This window comes from Marmota marmota, unplaced genomic scaffold (genome assembly GCF_001458135.2).
Source record: "Marmota marmota marmota unplaced genomic scaffold, marMar, whole genome shotgun sequence".
Classification (NCBI taxonomy): Eukaryota; Metazoa; Chordata; class Mammalia; order Rodentia; family Sciuridae; genus Marmota; species Marmota marmota.
The window spans coordinates 42061283-42080384 of record NW_026000026.1 but is presented as its reverse complement, the minus strand read 5'-3'; the positions used below and the strand labels follow the sequence as shown (position 1 = coordinate 42080384).

The 19102-nt window shown below is 51.7% G+C and overlaps 1 protein-coding gene across 5 annotated transcripts in view; it reads left to right on the top strand.

Annotated features, from left to right (window-relative positions):
• Positions 1-15456, top strand: part of Rrbp1 (ribosome binding protein 1) — a 41895-nt gene extending 26439 nt beyond the window's left edge. For 2 of the 5 annotated variants that reach the window (XM_015483175.2, XM_015483159.2), the window contains exons 8-23: positions 572-741; positions 852-886; positions 4669-4759; positions 5574-5666; positions 7205-7297; positions 7375-7458; positions 7605-7694; positions 8422-8514; positions 8907-8978; positions 9582-9677; positions 10362-10445; positions 12264-12380; positions 13199-13282; positions 13639-13737; positions 14220-14363; positions 14896-15456. In XM_015483175.2, coding sequence (XP_015338661.1) covers positions 572-741; positions 852-886; positions 4669-4759; positions 5574-5666; positions 7205-7297; positions 7375-7458; positions 7605-7694; positions 8422-8514; positions 8907-8978; positions 9582-9677; positions 10362-10445; positions 12264-12380; positions 13199-13282; positions 13639-13737; positions 14220-14363; positions 14896-14934 — 1484 coding nt within the window. In that variant the 3' untranslated portion in view covers positions 14935-15456. The remainder of the gene's footprint in view (positions 1-571; positions 742-851; positions 887-4668; positions 4760-5573; positions 5667-7204; positions 7298-7374; positions 7459-7604; positions 7695-8421; positions 8515-8906; positions 8979-9581; positions 9678-10361; positions 10446-12263; positions 12381-13198; positions 13283-13638; positions 13738-14219; positions 14364-14895) is intronic. The other 3 variants (XM_015483167.2, XM_048811334.1, XM_015483185.2) reach the window with 3 other exon arrangements.
• The last annotated feature ends 3646 nt before the right edge of the window (positions 15457-19102 follow it).

Here is a 19102-nt window from a genome sequence, read left to right as displayed (position 1 = left end):
AGGCGTGGTTTGAGTTGCTAAATTAGATTTTGTTTGGAAGTGGCAGGTGGCAGAGCCTGGGGTTGGGGATGAGGTCAGTCCTGGTGGAGACAGCAGTGTCACAGGCAGGTGGACTATACTCAGCCATGGGACTTTAAGATCACCTGAAGAAGAGGACAGCTCCTGAGTAAGGCCCCAGGATAGGCTCTGGGGAGGGTATAGCCCGAGATCCATATATAGTAACTTTCAAAATAGTTTCTGGCCATGTCACTCCTATCCGTGGTCTCAGCTAATATGAGCCAGAGTGTTCTAGAGAATGAATCTTCAGAAACTTCAACCAAAATCCATTTTAAATCTCTATCATTTTCTTATTAGTGGCCTTTGGGCATTTCATCTTGCCCTAATAGTCCTCAAGAACACTACCACTAGGCTGTGATTTTGTTCAGCCGTGATTTAAGAAGCCCCAGTGGTTAGAAAGTGTGTCTTAAGATCCCCAGGCACAGAGGAGGCTGGGGAGGGACAGCAGTCCTGGTATTCATCCCAGGCATTTCCAGCCCCTGACTTCTCTTTCCTTTTCCTTTTCCTGCAATAGAGATGCACAGCAAATTACAGTCCTCTGAGATGGAGGTGAAGAGCAAGTGTGAAGAGCTGAGTGGTCTTCATGGGCAGCTCAAGGAGGCCAGGGCAGAGAATACACAGCTCACAGAAAGGATTCGGTCCATTGAGGCCCTGTTGGAGGCAGGCCAAGCCCGGGATAACCAGGTCAGCCCACTCCTGGGAGGATACTGCTGAGGAAAGGGGCTCCCCTCCTGACTAGTTGCTGTACAAGTGAGCCTAGTGGAGATCAAGGAATTTTCTGTGTCTCGTTCCAGGCCAGCCAAGCTGAAGCCGACCAGCAGCAGATGCGGTAAGCTGGCAGGGTGGCTGTAGGGGGACCATAGGGCTCTTGTCCACTCACTTCAGCCTTAGCTGAGGTGACTGAAGGCTCCTGGAAGCTCAGGCTTTCGTTATGGCACTTGAGGCCCCCTTCTACTTCAGAGGCCCCCTTCTACTCCTGTCATTCTAGTGGTTTAGAGAACAGGAGACAGGTCTGGGCAGGCAAACGGTCACCTTTGCAAAGAGCTATGTATGTATTCTCTGTTGCTATAACAAAATACCTTAGGCTGGGTACTTTATAAAGAATAGATGTATTAGCTCATGGTTTTGCAGGCAGAAAATCCAAGATTGGGCAGCTCCTTGTGTTTGACCTCTGGTGAGGGCTGATAGGAGAGCATGAAAGAAGAAGCATGCACATGGTGAGCCAGGAAGCCAGAAATAGGGGCAGGGCCAGTCTTATTTTTTTAATAGCAACTCACTGTCAGGAACCAACTCAGTGAAACCAGCATCAGCCCCTTCTTAAGGCAGCACTCCCAGTGACCTAGCTGTCTCCCACTAGGCTCCACCTCTTAAAGGTCCCAGCACCTCTTAATTACTCCCATCAGGGAATAAGCTTCCAAGACATGAACCCGGGGTGTGTGTGTGGCGGGGGAACGGGACAAACCACATCCAAACCATAGCAAGCTCTGTGCCCACTCTCAAGGAGCAACACCTATCTGTGTGAAGAGTGGCAAGTGCTTCAGTGGGTTGGGGGCAGACTTCTTGCCAGCTGTATCCATCCATGTTCTCCTTCTGTTGATAGATGTTTTCAAGTCCTACTGAGCCAGACTCACAGGGTAAATTGTGACCATTTTGTAAGATAAACTTTAAAAGGGAAAAACAGGAATTAGTATGTCATCTAATGACTATATGCCAGGTAGTGGGCTGGGAGCTTGATGAGCTGTTTTTAAGAATTTTATAGAAGAAGAAAAACAGTTGAATACTGAAATATATATGTATTTTTAAGTTGACCACTCTGAAATGGTCTCAAGTTTATGTGTGCCTGCATGTGTCTATCATTGGATCCAAATCTAAGAGGAATGAATCCAGAATCAAGGCAAAAACAAGGAACTATGGACACTTAAAGATGGTGTGTTTTTAGCAGAATAACAATGAATATTATATCCTCATCAAGTGAATTCCTCAATGATAAGGTCTTTGTTTTATTGATTTTTTTATGTCTAATCAGAGTGTCTTTATGGAATGAATAATGAATAAATAAGAACCGGTAAAGAAATAAACTGATATCGAATGACAGAAAAATGGTTGGATACCTAGATGGATGAACTGATGTTCATCCATCTCCTGTGGGGGAAGACTGGCTGATTAAAAGGCAAGAGATTTTAGGGACTGAGGTCTATAAATCAAATGGGGAAATGGTTGTGGTCCAGGCTGTCTGCTGGACCAGAGGTTTGGGATGTTGGAGGAATGTAGAGCTGACCTTGCCACGGGGCTGTTTTCCTTTGTTTGTGATGACTTCATTGCTGGCCAGATCTCATTTTCCCTCAGTCAGCAGCCCCAGTCCTGGACTTTTTTGCTCAGGGACTGCTTGCTGTTGCTAAGGCCAGAGCTGACACCTGGGTGGAGTGACTGAAATCAGGGAACAGAGTCCTTGTGACCATCAACTCTGGGACAGGTGTTCACAGTCTTGAGAGGTGGGTCCTGGCTGCCATGGCCAGGGTTCCCTTGAGCATTGGGTGGGATGAGCCATGGAGTATGTCTTTTCTCTCTGCTCAAACACTTCTGGACACATTCTAGGATATCAGCCAATAAGATCCCTTTATTCTGGCCATTGTTGCCAAAGAGTCGCCTACTACTATGCTTCTCAGCAGGTACAGCTTCCTAGGCATATAGCCTGTGTTCCTCAGCATCCCTAGGGCTCTGTGGTTTGGGGACTGGAGAAAGAACCCAGCCGCCTTCTTGTGGAAGACCCAGAACCCAACCCTTCCCTTCTTCCTTTCCTAGGAAGCATGGGTAAACTTTATTTCTCACAGTGGTTATTTTTTTAGGGGCAGAGAAGCTCAATTTTTTTTTTTCTTTAAGCTCAGATTCTTGAGCCACTCAATGAACTACTAGGATAATTAAGTCACATTGCAGTTATTTTTTAATTTCAAATTTTTGCAAAGTGCAGAAATGATCTGGTAGAAGCTGGTTCCTTTTCTTCTCACATAGTTTACCTGCAAGTTGTTTATGCTGGGCCATCCTGTTCTGGGATAGAGAGAAGTGATTCAGTCCCAAACTTTGTTTCTACAACTTGACAGAAGCTGCTAAGGGGATGAGGGTCAGTGTGTCCTTACCACTGACCTGCAGACTCTTCTTCAGGATCTTGTTCTTCTGGGGTCTCTCCAGAGGTGGTCTGCTGGAGGATGCTGTAGTGTAATACAGGGATTAGAGGGATAGTCTGAGGGGTTTCAGTAGAATTTTGGCTAGGGGGGGGCAGGTACCAGGGATTGAACTCAGGGGGACTTGGCCACTGAGCCACATCCTCAGCCCTATTTTGTATTTTATTTAGAGACAGGTGCCACTGAGTTGCTTAGCACTTCACTTTTGCTGAGGCTGCCTGTGAACTTGCAATCCTCCTGCCTCAACCTCTCGAGCTGCTGGGATTACAGGCATGCACTGCCACGCCCAGCCTTTCAGTAGAACTTGGAGGGTGGGGGTCACAGTTCTGTGGGCCTAAACTCAATGCCCAAAAGTCAGCAAAGCTCTCAAGGCCGTATGCAAACTGTATGCAGGTTAAAAATATAAGGCTGTGATAAACCAGACTTCATTATCAGATAGGTGGTCAGGACAGCCAGCATGCTCAGCCCAGACGTGCTTTATGGTCAGCATTAGTGTGTGTTAGAATGGTTGTTTTCAAAGGTCTTTGACCATGACCTTCAAGAAGAAACACAAATACGTCTGTCCCCATGTGGCCGGCAGTGTCCACCACAGCCCTCCTTCCTCAGGCTGCTGGGGTGGTAGCTCGTTTGGGGGACTTCCTCCTGCATCTCAGGAAGTGGCTTGAATTGCTGATTCAGACCACTGTTGACCACTTCTAGACTTTAGATTTCTCATGTCCCTGGGTCTCCATCTGTTGCATATCATAATGTGGAAAGGGGCTTGTTAAAAGTGTACATTCAGAACTGGTCCCGAGAGCCTTGAGTACAGTGCTGTAGTGATGGTGACCTCTCATTTCTGGTTGAAGGGCACAAGGAAGTGAGGCACTGACACTCAAGGATTCCACAATGCTGGGGAGTCATCTCAAGGCTCATTTCCTCAAATCCCAGGATGTAGAAATGAATGGTCCTCTATTGGTCCTTGGTTCTCGGTCAGGGTTTGGGGAGCTGTCAAGAGCAGTGGTACCCAGGTGTGAGGTGACAGCACTACTGTGAGTTTCCAGCTCACACCTTAGAAGGCCCAGCCTAGTTCTGAGAGTCAGGTGCAGCCATGTGGAAGGGCCAGCTGGCATGTTCTGTGGTGACAAGATGGGTCATACCAAACTCAGTTCAAGAGAGTAGATGTCCTGGAAACCTAACTGCTGGGGCACATCCTCTGCTGGCCATTGGCTGCTCTGGAGCCAGTGCCCTGGCCTCTGAGTGGTCGGCATGAGGCAAGGTAGAAGGGTGTGTGCCTCGCAGGTGTTCCTTGGGTAGTGGGGGGTGTTAGGCTGCTGGGTGCCCTGGGTAGAAGAAAGGGGTCCTCCTGAGATGGAACTGGAGGGTAGGCACGGACCCTTGGAGCTGAGGTGGTGACCTGCTGTGGTAACCATTTTCTCTCCCCCCACCCCACCAGTCTCAAGGAGCTAGAATCACAAGTATCATGTCTGGAGAAGGAGGCCACTGAGCTCAAGGAGGCTGTGGAGCAGCAGAAAGGGAAGAACAATGTGAGTGTGGAGGGCCTCTGAGCTGGGGTGGGAGGACCAAGGCAGAGCCGTGTGGACCCCGGAAAGGTTTTCACAGAGTCACCTTAAGGCGTCTCTGTAGAACCTGCCCTAGACAATCAGGGAGCCCAGCTTTGCTTCTCCCTCTGTTCTCACTGTTGTTTACTCTGGGAGTTTCCTCTTCCTGCCTCCTCATCCCCAGCTCCTCCGTATGTTCAGGGTTGACTGCCCTTGGGGCATTACCCAAACATGGACAGTGGTGTGACCCATGTACTGATTGACCTGGTCTGGGTCATGTAGCCACCCTGAGCAGATGTGGGTGAGGGAGGCTGGTGCTAGGAGAAGGGGAGAGAGACATGCCTGCCCTCTCCAGAGGGCAAGGGCCTTCACCCACATCCTTCCCACCTGCCCTTGTCACGGAGCAGGGCTTGCTGGTTGCCCTGCTGCTCCCAAAGGAGGTCTCACTCCTAGAGCCAGCCGAGGGAGTCAGCTTGCTGTTTGGTGGCAGGAACCTGCTCTCTGAGGAAATAGATGGGTCCTTCCTCCTCCTGCAGTCTAGTCTCCACTGAAAGGGCGCCTGCCTCTTCATCCTCTGTGTTCGACTATTCCGGCATCAGGTGGCAGCACCTTGGCCTTGTGCTGAGTGCCCCCAGGAGAGGCCACATGAATGTGGGCCAAGAAAAGAGTGGGTCCTATACAGGGTCTGAAGTGGGGCCATGGGGTTCTCTGAGCCCAGCCCTTGCTGAGACCAGTCCACAGGAGCTGGTCATTGACTGACGGGTGTGGGCTACTGACTTCCCCTCATCTCCCCTCCCAGGACCTCCGAGAGAAGAACTGGAAGGCAATGGAGGCACTGGCCTCGGCTGAGCGGGCCTGTGAGGAGAAACTGCGTTCCCTGACCCAGGCCAAGGTCAGAGCCCTGGCCATCCTTAGGCTGGCCAGCTGGGATAGCAGCACCTGCCTGGTTTAACTGAGTCCACAAGATATGGAAACTGTGTAGGGGACAGCCTTGGCCTCAGTGTCTCATAAATCTGTACCAGGGCCCCCAGGCTCAGCATGCAGTGTCCTCTAGTTTCTTCATTCTTTCCTTCCTTTCCCTTATTCCTTCCTGCCCCCCTTTCATTTTTCTTTAAGAGAAAGGAGGGAAATGTGCACCCTCAATTGTTTTTCCTCAACTGGGCACTCTGTTATGAGGGTACAGAGCTGAGCATGGCCACAGCAAAGACTGAGCGGGCTTGCAGAGCACTGTGGGCTGCACACTCTGCGAGTGCGCCCAGGGTTGCACCGGCTTCATGGCCTTCAATCATATTATTTTTATCCAGAGGTACTTGGAATAATCCTGCTTCTTTCTCAGGCCCTCTGAAGTCACCATTCAGTTGGTTCCATGTGTGTTCTTAGGGGAGGACATCTTTAGCAGTGAGCTTTCAGGGTGTGGTATCCAACTCTCTGTGCCTGGGGCCCCCATTTGCCCTGGGCTGGCTGGAGTCAGTGTGGAGGCCCTGACTAGGGGCAGCAGCACTGACGCTCTAGCCCACCCTTTTTTGTCACACATTTCCATCCCTTGTGAAAGGCCAGCCCCTTCCAGCCTTGTTCCAACAGAGGGAGAGCCTGTCCCAGTACCTGAACTTTGCAGTGACTCCCATGATCCTCCCAGGAAGCCTGAGGGTATAAAGATGAGACCCAGAGAGCAGGCAATAGGGCAGAAGTTGTAATTAGATTATTAGAATCTTAGATTTTTGGCCCCAGAAGTGAGTGTAGAGATGGTCTGGCCACTGTGTGGCAAGTGCAAAAGCTGTCGCCAGGCTGACAGCTTGTGGCCACACAGGCAGAGAAAGACAGAAGGTGGCCTCCAAGGCTCATGTGCTTTGCCTTCTGACTCATGACTGGAGAACCTGAGTGGGCATGGTGGTCATGTGGCCAGGGGTCCAGGGCAGGCCACAGCATCATCTCTGGATAATTGGGCAAGCCAAAAAGGGTCTGCTTCTCAGGCTTAGTTCAGACCAGGGGTTTTGTGGTCAGACTGGGTGTCTTTGTCACCTGAGGAAAATCAGGTCCAGCCTCATACAGGGTGTGAAGTCAAGCTTCAGGAGAGACCCCAAGTGATGCCCTATCTTCTCTGAGTTGGTTTCTTCCTCTGGAAATTGGGAATGTTGATTCTTCCTCCCTCCCATGGGTGCCTAGAGATGAGTTCCCTGGGGATACCTGTTCGTGGCTGGCCCTAACTGGCATGCTGGGAGGGCTGGGAAAGTAAGAGCTGGCAGAGTCTGAGTGACTGCTGGGAGGTGTGGGGTAACTGGCACCTGCCACCTGGGGCTTCCCATTGTCCTTCCTGGGAGCACAGACTGGGGAAGCCCATCTTTTCCTTTGATTTTTGTCTTACCCCTGATGAGGAGCTGAGGCCCTTCCTGGTAGGAGGCTGAATCCTGTCCTCTCCCTCTCCCCTTCCAGGAGGAATCAGAGAAGCAACTCCGCCTGGCCGAGGCCCAGACCAAGGAGGCCCTTCTGGCGCTGCTCCCGGAGCTCTCTGTCTCAGAACACCAGGTAGTGGGGAGGTGGCTCCCAGGGATTGTACTCCCCCAGGAGCATTCCCCACCCTCACCTTCCATGTTTCCTTGTAGAATTATGCTGAGTGGCTGCAGGAACTCAAAGAAAAGGGCTCCCAGCTACTGAAGAAGCCATCAGCTACCACAGAGCCCTCCTCGGTAAGCAAGGCTGCCAAGCAGGTGCCCTTGGCAGGGGCTGCCACTGTCACCCAAGCTCTCCTATCCCTAGGAAGAAAGTGCCCAGAGTCATTTCAGTGGGTAGCTGTGTTGGATTCACTAGACACTTGTTCTCCCTCTGCCCTCAGGACCTGGCCTCCAAGCTGAAGGAGGCTGAGGAGACCCAGAACACCCTGCAGGCTGAGTGCGACCAGTACCGCACCATCCTGGCAGAAACGGTGAGCAGCCAGGGCAGGGGCTCTGGGAACTCTGTGCTGGGTGATAAGAGGGTGCTGCTAGGAGGAGAGCTTTGGGGCCTAGAGTGCAGGGGTTGGCATAGTATCTCCAGAAACCCTCTGGCTCTGTGTGACCTGGGCAGACCTCTGCCCTCCAGACCTCATTTCTTAGACTGGATGGTAATGGCATGGATAAGTCTCTTAGGTCTTCATTATTTCTAAGCTGAGGAGAGGGCTGAGTTGAGGGTTTGAGGCTGGTCTCCGGCATGGAGAAGGGACTTGGTTATAACAACAAGGAATGATTGGGCAGGCAGTTGTGGGAAAAGGCAAGGTAAGCTTTGGCCTGACTGGGTTGAACCACTCCCTGACCCCAGGAGCAGTGCTGGGTCCAGCCCTTCCCAGTTCTGAGCAGCTCTGTCTTGTGTTCTTTGTTCTGGGCCACCAATGGGATCAGTACCTGTGGCAGAGCCCAAGAGCAACAACAGTTCTAAGAGCCTCATTTGGATCACAGACCTCATTTCCTGGCATGGTCCTACAAGCCAGCACACTGGATAGAAAGCTCACTCCTGGGACAGTGGCCACCTTCCCTTCCCACACAACACTGAGTCTTAAGCAGAGGAAGTACCGGCCATCATTGCAGAGGACCTGGGGACAGCAGTGCGTTTGAGTGTAGGACAGGGCTGAGGAGGGAGACAGCCCTGTCTCACCGCTCTACTCCTTCCTGCCGCAGGAGGGCATGCTCAGAGACCTGCAGAAGAGTGTCGAGGAGGAGGAGCAGGTGTGGAAGGCCAAAGTGGGAGTTGCGGAGGAGGAGCTCCAGAAGGTATCTTGGCATGTGCATCTCCCCAGGGCCTGGTGGCATGGACATTGCTGCTGGGCTCAGGGAAGCCAAGTGTACTCTACTGAAGACACATGGCTGGGTTGAAATTCCAGAGCCCACAAGAGAAGTTAACAGGATCTGTCACTTAGGAGATGTATATCGCTGTTGGCATTTCTGGGGGACACCCTGCGAAGCGGAACTGTAGAATGACAGTGGAGCTCCTCAGTCTCTAGGAGATTGTGCTCCTGTTCTCATGCTGGACTCTATCCCCACTCCCAGGAGAGACTGCTACAGGCCACCAGAGCTTCAGCTTGGCTTGGAGATGGTGGCACTACTCGTCCTGGGAAACATCCCCAGACACCTATGTTTCACAGGGCATTTCTTTTGCTTTGTAGTCACGGGTCACAGTGAAACATCTCGAAGATACCATAGAGAAGCTAAAAGGAGAACTTGAAAGCTCAGATCAGGTATGTGGTGCTTCTGTTCTGAGAGTTGGTTTCTCTTGTCCTATGAGTCTCTTTGAAAGTGACATTGCAGAGGCCATTTGAGTTATTCTTCTCTCAAGGATCACTGGCTTCTCACCTAAGTGATCCTATCCTGTTTTGCTTTAATGAGAGACCTTCATAATAACCTCAGAGGCCTAAGACAGCTACAGATCTGTGCATAGTTCTCCAGCCCTGACCAATGGTGGCTTTGGTCTTGGCCTTCACAATCAAAGGGTGTGCTCAAGGGAGCCCTGGTGTTCCTTTAAGCACCTAAGCAAGCCCTGGCCTTGGAGAAAGTGCCCCTGGTACCTACTTTTGCAAGTGTATCTAAGAATTGCCCTCTCCCCTGCTCCTTAGGTCAAAAACATGTCAGGACCCAGGAGTACTGGAGTTGAGGTACTCTTTTCAGCAAGGAGTTCTCTTGCTAGGGCTTGGTTTCTTATTAGCCTCGATTTATTTGGTAAACTGATGGGCCTCAGGGCCTTATCAGAGCCAGCCAGACTATACGTCCATCACCCCACTCTCTGTGGCTAGTGCCCCCTGCTGGCCAACTAGAGGCTCTGATGTATGTGCATGTCCATCCAGGTGAGGGAGCACACCTCACATCTGGAGGCAGAGCTAGAGAAGCACATGGCAGCTGCCAGCGCTGAGTGCCAGAACTACGCCAAGGAGGTGGCAGGGGTGAGTGCACACTCCACGGACTTGTATGCCCTGCCTAGCCAAGTCTGGGTCCTCCCTAGTGGCTCTTCCTCAGCCCTTAGGGAGCTGTTCTTGTCATCGTGAGCCTTGAAGTCTGTGTCATTTGGTTTTGTCTTAAATCCTGCTTATGCCTCATCAAAGGGTCAGATCTGAGGTGTCTGGGGGTAGGTTGTGAAAAGGCAGCCTCACTCTGGGGAGCAGGGGCAGAACAGGGAACAGATCTGGCTGGGCACTGCAGCAGGGGGCGCATTTGACATTCCAGATCATCCCCTGAGCATGAGAATTCTCTGCCTGGCTTACTGATTGATGTCATTTCCAGTAGGGAGTGGGTTTAAATCTGATAACTGTTTTCTGACTGTTCAGAAGAGGAAAGCAAAAAATTGGCAACCTGAGTCCTGGTTTAATCTCACCCTTGGGGCCTTGTTTTTTTTTTGAACAAGAGATTAGGGCAGATGTCTAAGAAGGCCTGAGATAGGTGTGCAGTGAACACCATCCTTCCTAAGTCTTCAAAAAGGAAATTGTAGCTATGGGAAGCCTGGCCCTGCTCTGTGATGATCACTAGTGTTTTGGGTAAATAGATGTTAGGTTTTTGTTTTGCTCCTAATTCACTGGAATTGATTTTCTCTTCTCTCCTTTTCCCTATCACCTGGCTGTTTGTTCCTCAAGTTGAGGCAACTTTTATTAGAGTCTCAGTCTCAGCTGGATACAGCCAAGAGTGAAGCCCAGAAACAGAGTGACGAGCTCGCCCTGGTAGGTGAACGTGGTGTCCCGCATGGGGACTGTGACGTGGGGGGCTCGTGTGTGTGAGATGAATCTGCCAGTCAAGTTTTGTTGTTCACTCAAAGATTTCTGCAGCTTAGCAGAGGGGGAAAGTGTTCATCCATTAGCCACATGGGGCAGGAAGGCTCTTTGAGGCCCTCTTGGAACATTTGCCTAAAATTCTGAGCTGGGCCTGTGACCGCTGGGACCAGGGTGCACACCCCATTTCCCTCCCACTGATAGCCTGGTCTCTTACTCAAGGAAGTGGGGGTTCTGGGAGTCTGTTCACCTTGTAAGCCCATTTCAGCACTTACGAGCATCGAGGATGTAGTGACCCCTTGCAGATCCCTCCTGGCCTGGTTAGCCACCGCACTGTGGCTCTTAGCAAGGCCTTGCCCTCTTGGGGTTTCCTCACCTCAGCAATGGCTCAGACCCATTCAGTCAAATCCACAGGTGTGTGGGGATGGCCTAGTCCCCACCTGGCCTAGTTCCAGGTTCTGGGGGCAGAGCTCAAGCCCCATTCAGATGTGAGGAGCTGCGCTGTGCAGGTGACCTGAGTCCTGCTTGGCTTGCCCAGTTTTCAGCTACGGTGTCTAATCCCATGTCCCAGCTGCTTGACTGGTTCAGCTCTTGCCTCCATAAAGAGGTCACACCCTATCTAGTACCTGCTTGAGGCAGCCTTTACAACCACGGTCCATCTGTCAGATCTGTACAGGCTTTCTTAAAAGTCTTAAAGTAGTCATCAGCATTTAGAGATTGAGATATTTGGGGCTAAAATGTGCAGCACTGACAAGAAAGAAGTTCTGGTGTGCCAGGCTAGCACCCCTCACAGCCTCCACCAAGCCCAGCAGGTGCTCCCAGCTCCCTGGGTCCCCATCTTGAGCTCACCCAGGATCACTACACCAGAGGGGGGTATCACCCAGCTCAAGTCTCCTCCTGAGTTTAAGGCCAGTCATCTTGGCCATTGGCTAAGCCAGGTCGATGTTACAGGCCTAGGGTATACAGCCCATACAAGGGGTATGTGCAGAATCCCACCCCTAGGCTTTCTTATCATCTTTTCAACTATAGTTTGGCTTTTGCCTTTGCAGGCTGTTGGGTCAGAGGTTGTTGAGGTTGCCCCTTGGAGCAGGGCCTCTTGAATAGAGCCTGAGACCACTTATGTCCCCTAGAGAGCTCATGACCACGGTCCCCAGCCAGGCCTCCTGACTAGAACTTTTACCCATGTTCCCTGAGTGATGCTGCCACCCTTCAAATCAGAAGTTCAATGGTCTGGGAACCTTGGGGGCCAGTGGATGTGCCACTGGCCCTCAGCCATAGAGCTGAGGATGGGGTAACTTATTAGGCAAGGTGTCATCTTATAATCTTCCCTGGACCCCAGAAAGGGCTCCAAGCCATGGTTCTTGAAGAAACCAACGGTATAGGCAGAATTGTTGGCAGCCTCTCTCTCCCTTTTGGACTCACTGCCTGTGTGGTCTGTGTCTATCAGGGGCCCATCTCACTCCTAAGGAGGATTGCCCACCAGTTTGTTTTGAAGCTCAGTACATGGGTCTCATTGGCCCAGAGGCTTCTTGACCTCCAGGCCTGTTTGGCTCAAACTGGGTGCTGTGGCCCTGCCCAGCTAATCTGCGTAGCGGTAGGGACTCAAACATCGGTCACAGATAGCAAACCAGTAGGGGCCTTGGCTATTAAGAGCAGCTGCGGTCCTCTCTAGGGGAGTGTGTGTGTGTGTGTGTGTGTGTGTGTGTGTGTGTGTGTGTGTAAGGTGTATGTGTGATTGGCTGTGCACAAACCCTCCCCTCCCTGTTTCAGGTCAGGCAGCAGTTGAGTGAGATGAAGAGCCACGTAGAGGATGGTGACGTAGCTGGGTCCCCAGCTGTCCCCACAGGCGTCTCCCCAGCTGAGCAGGACCCTGTGAAGGTTAGGGTGGTGAGCTGGTCCTCACATGTGTCACTAACAGCCCCAAGTACAGTGCAGGGTGGGCAGCCTTCATGTTGATTGACATATTGGCTGCTCCCAGCCCTGACCAGCACCCTCCCCATCCCTCTTTACCTGGATTAGGTGCACCCAGGACCCAAAAGATGCACAGCATAGGGAAGGTGACCAGGCAGAGAGGCGGGCGGGGGTGGGAGTGGTCTGAGACTGGGGAGTGCACCGTGCACCTACCAGGCTGAGAGAGCAGCCTTGGGTTGGTTCTGCAGCCACTGTAGGGGACTTGTCTCCTGTTGTGGCTCTTGCTGGGATATTACTAGCAAAATATCTGCTCTCCAGAGGGGTGGTTATTATTTATGTGGTCCTGGGGATGGAACCCAGGGACTCAAAAATACTGGGTGAGCTCTCTGCCACTGAGCTGCACTTCTAGCCCTCTTCAGAGTTTTGACCAAAGGAGCTACCACTTAAGAGTTCTTGCCAAGAGGCAGGGGCCTGTCACTAGGGTAGCCACTGTGGGTTTGGGCCTTATCTCATGGCTCTGAGGCATCTTTCTTGTCCTATGGGTCCTGTTAAAGGTTCCTGAGATTACAGAGGTTCCCTCAGAATCCTTTTAACTCACCAGCTTCTGGACTGCAACTGAGGTTCCATCTCCCCACAGGAGCATCAGGGATGGCTCATTGGAGCAGGGCAAGGCTGGGGGAACCCTAGAAGCAACTAAAAGGCAGAACCTATAGTCTCAGTCTGCCCCAGAGCCCTGGGCCCCAAAAGGGTCCTTCACCAGGTTCCCAAGTTATGTTTGTGATATCTCCACACAGCTGAGAATGCAGCTGGAGCGGACAGAAGCCACCCTGGAGGACGAGCAGACAAGGAGGCAGCAGCTCACGGCTGAGTTTGAGGAGGTCAGGCCTGCTTGGTGGCTCTCAGCCCCTATCAGCTTTCAGACTCTTATAGTCTCTGGGGAGCAAGCAGGTCATGCTGGCCCTCCCCTGCTTTGCCCACCAGGTGTCTGGGCTGGGCCATCAGCATGCTGGGGGTTGGGAGGACAATGGGATCCTGGCAGGTGGGCGTGGATGCTGAAGCCGTCTTGAGACCTCATGGCTAGTCTTGGAACCTCAAGGCTAGTCTGTGTCTTCAGGCTTGAGCTGTTGCACCATCAGGCTTGGGATGCCCCTGGTCCCCAGGCAGATTTGGTCATGCTTGACTGCTGAGATGTTGGTAAGGCTGCTCACCCAGGCCCACTCTGCTCTCTGATAAGGCTCAGACCACAGCGTGTCGGTTACAAGAAGAGCTGGAGAAGCTCCGTGCTGCTGGTACCCTGGAGTCTTCAGGAACTGAGGAGGCTGTACAGCTGAAGGTAGAGGGTGGGGCTGGGGCCTGTGGCTTTGACCAGTCTTGACCTTGGAGAGGGGCCAGGAATGGGAGAACAGACCCCAGCCTAGGAACTGGCTTCCCTCGTCACACATGGTGGGAGGGAGCCACGTCACATGGCAGCTACTAGTCAGTGTAGCTATTTAATGTAATTTATATAAAACTTGGAAGTCATGTTTTAGGTACTGGTAGGTATACATATCTGGTGGCTGGCACATTAGACAATGCAGAGTAGCCAACACCTGTTGTCCTAGGCCAGGAGGTAAGTGGGGCTGGTGGGAGGCACAGTCAACATAGACCATTTCCTGCCAACCAGCACTGTCTGTTGTTGAGTGGCCCGTAGACAGCTTCCTTGTGCTCCTGGAAAGCTCCAGTCCTGGGTATTTGGGCCCTGTGGGTGTATATAGCTCAGGGTCTTACCGCTGATATCATGTGAGGACTGATCCCCTCCAACCCTGAAACCCACAGGAGAGACTAGAAAAAGAGAAGAAGTTAACAAGTGATCTGGGACGTGCTGCAACCAAACTACAGGAGCTTTTGAAGACAACCCAGGAGCAGCTGGCAAAGGAGAAGGACACAGTGAAGAAGTTGCAAGAACGGCTGGAAAAAACAGTGAGTGCTTCATCCATGTGGGGCCACAGGGCTGGCTCCCAGCCCCTGTGGCTTGGCCTGTTCTGGAGGTGGGCCTTGACCCCCAGGAGGGTGGATGGGAGTGAGCTTTTGGGAAGAATTGGGTATGATGCTGGAGCCCCAGGGAAGTGGGACAAGCAGGAAGTGGGAGAAACAGAACTAGGTGTTGGGGACAGATACTTGTAACACGGACATTAGCCCACAGGGCCCAGAGCCCAGGAAGCATGGTTCTCACTGCAGCCTGCTTGGGCCCCGTCCCAGTCCCCCTGCCTCTGTCCTGGCCCCTACCTGCAGGGTTTTTCACCTGACTCAAAGCCCTCACACTCCTGCATCCTGCATTCTCACTACCATCAACTCCTAGGCAGCCAGCCCCAGGAAGTCAGCTCTGGGTCTCCAGACAAGTGGCTTGGGGCTGTCAGCCCAGGGAGGGGACTGCAGGTCCTGGCATGGCATGAGAGGTTATGCCTTGGCTCCTTGCCCAGCTTTTCTCTCACATGGCTGCCTTTGTTTGCAGGAGGACGGCAGCAGTTCAAAGGAGGGCACCTCCGTCTGAGTCTCTGCAAAAAGAAGTTACTGTTCAACTTTACCAAAATGCCTTACACATTCCTTATAAATAAATAAACCAACAACACAGCGTTATCCAGGCCCAACTTCCAGTAGCTCCGAGAGAAGCCATCAGAGACAAGAGTCTCTTAGAACCACAGAAATAAATCTTCCAGACCCCCAGTCTGTACAAGAACATTTGTCACATTTGATAAACACTATTCCCTGGAGCAGTCCTGGACCACCTTGAGCCGACGCCAAAGCCCTTGTTGACTCTGACAGACCGGGTTGTGCCGGGAGGCCAGGATGCTTAGGGATCTATGTCAATCAGTGCAATTGTCATGTCTTTTTTCAGTGGGGTTGGGGTCGGGAAGTGGCCGGACCAGGTGGTGAGTTCTCAGAGTCTGGGGAGATTGGAGGGCCTCAGCCCAGCCCAGTGAGGCAACAGCTCCTCACCCCTGGAAGTTGCCAAGCAGAACTGATGTGTGACCACCTGGATGTTAATGCCATTAAAACCAATGTGTTGCCCGGCGCTGCAGTGTCGTCTGGTCTTCTGGGGTTCCCCCATCTTACTTTGGGCCCAAGATGGGCTGTCTTTGGGACAAAGTGTAAGCATAGTCTTGGTTTCTCTGCAAGCAGGGGACCAGCAGCTATGTAAAATGGGGATAAAACCTTTTTTGGGACCCCAGTATTTTCCATCGCCTCCCAGGCTTCAGTGGTTGGTGGGCAGATGAGGAAACAATGCCTGACACCCAGTGGTCAGATGGCCTGACTGCTATACCCCACCCTTGAGAATCTGAGGTTTCTGTGAGCAGGGGTGTGGGTGGCCTACTGTGGTATGAAGTAAGCTCTGTGAATGAACAAGGGTCTCCATGTGCGCAGGGCCTTGGATGAAGGTCCATACCTTGGGAGGGGTTCAGGGCTGGAGCAACCCCTCCCACCTGTCCTGTGGCAGAAGCCAGCTTAGACTTCTGCCAACTCTCATTCCCAGAGTTCTTGGCCCATAACAGAATGGTCCAGGGGAACTTTGGCCTAAGAGGTGTGGAGCTTCTTAACTGAGAAATAAATCTGGAGTTTATACAAAATGTTAAGAGATCCTGAATCACAGCAAGGCCTGAACCAAGCCAGGATGGGAAGGTAGGTCTGAGCATGTCCAGTGTCCAATATCAGCCAGTCTTGTTAAGGGGCTGCCTTGGCCAAGTGCTATTCCACATTCATCTCCGTGCCCTGCCGAGTCTCCAAATCCTTTGGAGAGTCTAATTGGCAAAACTTGGCTGGGGGATGTTGGGCACTTAAGATGGCAGATCCTACAAGACGGGGTTGTTTTCACACTTCTGGGATCTGTATCTCAGCCCCCTTGAGTGGTGGATATGATTCCAGTGGCTGTCCCAGGAACCTAGGGAGGTGTAATGCTTGTAGATGTGTCCTTTTGCCTTTTTATTCAGCACCCCCCCACCCCATCCCAGCACCTGTGTGTGAACCACTTGAATGTTAATGGCTAAATTGGAGACAAGGTGCTGGAAAATCCCGGGCCGTCTCCCTGGAGTTTGCAAGAGGGTTCCCTCGGGACAGTGGGTGCAGAGGGGAAAGTGAGGCTGAAAAGTCATTAAGACCAAGGGGTTTGGACTAGACAGGGCAGTAGAAGCCACTAAGGATTTTTAAGCAGGTGTAGGGGGATACTCCTGTTCTAGGATTCTATGGAGGAAGGTGATGTGGAGGGGCACCCCACAGGTCTTGAAATACTGACGAAGGAGAACGAGGAAGAAAATGATAAGAACACCTGATGCCCACTCATACCCAACTCACAGCACCTGGTCTTCCATGAGGTGAACCAGAGCCCATGGAAATGATGGTACTCACCTGGAAAGCTGCAGGGCTGGTTCCAAACCACTTCTTACACCCTCCAGCGCACCGGCACTCTGAATGGGCCACAGGTGTTTTCTAAGGATGCAAAACCCCACGAATAGCTGTGGCCCTATACATCTGTGGTGCCCCAAATTGCATCTGCATCTGCTGTGTGCACTATGCATCTGAAGCAAGGCTCAGAGCCAGAGGAAAGTCTCTGGGTGAGGGAGAGCAGGGACACTAGCAAGATGTTGGTGATGGACAGGAAGGGTGGAGACTGCTTGAGCAGCCACCTGACCAATATCCTCCACAAATGCCTCATCATTATGCTTTCCTCAGGTTTGGGTCTATGCTCAGAGACCAAAAGAAATGCATTGTTTTTCTTTCCCCTTTCAAACCCATCCAATCCACTGAACAAGATCTAACCTTTGAATTATAGTTAGCATTAAGCTGGAATTTTCCAAAGGAGTAAAGGGAAGCAGATCTGAATTTCTATCCTAGTTTTGCCAGGCAGAAGTCTAACCCCACATAGGTGGCCTTATGTCACTGGTTTGGGGCTCTGGTGAGTGGGTGTGGTACAGACCAGACTTGTGCCCTATACCAGGACTCCCACTCAACTGCCATTATGAACCTGGGAGCCTGCATTTCCAATAAACTCCTCTCCACCCCATTATACTGACTGCACAAATGAAGAGCTTCCACACTGGGTAGATGCCTTCAAAGGCACTGGAATGGGAGGGCTACTCATTTTTAGTAGAGGAAAGAGGAGAACTCAGGGAAAAATTGCTGGGGTTATCAAGCCACCTTGGGTTCAAAGAGGCAATGGCTTCTGGTCATGGCCCTACTCCCTTGTCAGACACTGTGTCCACCTGTGGGAAAGGAGGCAAGACAAAGGGAGTGCATAGTGTGGGTCCAGGGGGCTGGTCTGGGGAGTTCAGGAAAGTGCCACTTACAGGGACCTTCCTACTGCAGCTCAAACTCAGGGGACCATTATCTGTCCTCCTCACCTACCCCAGTAGTGGCATTCCGAAGGCCAGCAGAGGGAGCCCAAGTGTGCCTTGCCTTAGCTGGGCCAGGTCACCCAGCTATTCACTGGCAAGGTTCCACCACCATGCAGAAGGCAGAAGAAAACTGCTCAGGAGGACACCTGAGGCAGCAGTCCCTGGCAGACTGCTTGCAAAACAGTGTCACGACTGCCAACATGCTCCCTGTGTTCTTCCAGTATTAGCATGGTACAGATCCTATGGGGGCCCGGCTCACGGGGCTGGCCATTTGAAGATCCCTGTCCTGCTAAACTAGAAACGTAGGAGTTTTCAGGCAGCAATGGAGAACTAGCTTTTGTAGTCCTTTGGGATGAAGCTGTTAACTGTGAAAGCAGGAATCTAACAGAGGAAGCACGGCTCTCCCTGGGCTGGTTCTTAGGACCATGGCCTGGACTTATGCTGCTGCTACCCTTTCTTCCAGTACCAGAGCTGGGAGGGTGCGGAATAAAAACATCCAGCCGAAATCCTTCCCTTCAGAGTGCAGACATCCCAGAGTCACATGGTTCATAAACTGTTCCACCAGACCTGGAAACCCCATCACACAGACCACTGCTCTTTGATGATGTTAATCTGGTCATCTTCCAAATGGCGCTCACTGAAATGCAAAGGCACCAGGATGCTTGGCCTGTAAGGCAGCACCTAACGCACCTGGAGGAGGAAGCGGTATGGTGAAGACAGGGAGAGTATGGACATCAGCAAGGCATTGGTGATGGACTGGAGGGGCAAAGACAGCCTTAGAAGCCACTTGACCAGCACCCTCCAAATGCCTCCTCATTGAGCTTCCTTCAGGTTTGGATCTACACTGAGACCAAAAGAAATGATTGTTTTTTTTTTTTTCCCTCTTTTGAATCTCATCCAATGAATAAACAAGATCTAACCTTTGAATTCCAGTGAGCATCAAACTGAAATTTTCATTAGTGGGAATGAGGAGATCCGAGTTTGTCCCAGTTCTGCCACTTGAGTTGAGAGATGTAATTAGGCAAGTTACCTCTGGGCTGGCTACTGAAGGACTGGCCAGAGGCCCTGAAAGTCCCTTCCCAGATTCCCTTCTGGGAGAGCCCTGGCCAGCCAAATGTAGTCACTCAGCTTGAGGTACTCCATGTAGTACAACTTACGTCCCCTCTCCTAGTCTAGAGCCTGTTACTGTATTTCAGAAGTGCCCCAAATCATAAGAAACTGGTGTGTCTTTGGGCAAATCCAGTCTCCCATGTTCCAAAGAGCAACAAGCCTGTCAAGAAACAGAAACTGTGTCCACCCTCAACAGTAGTTCTACAAAAAGGAGGCCACTAG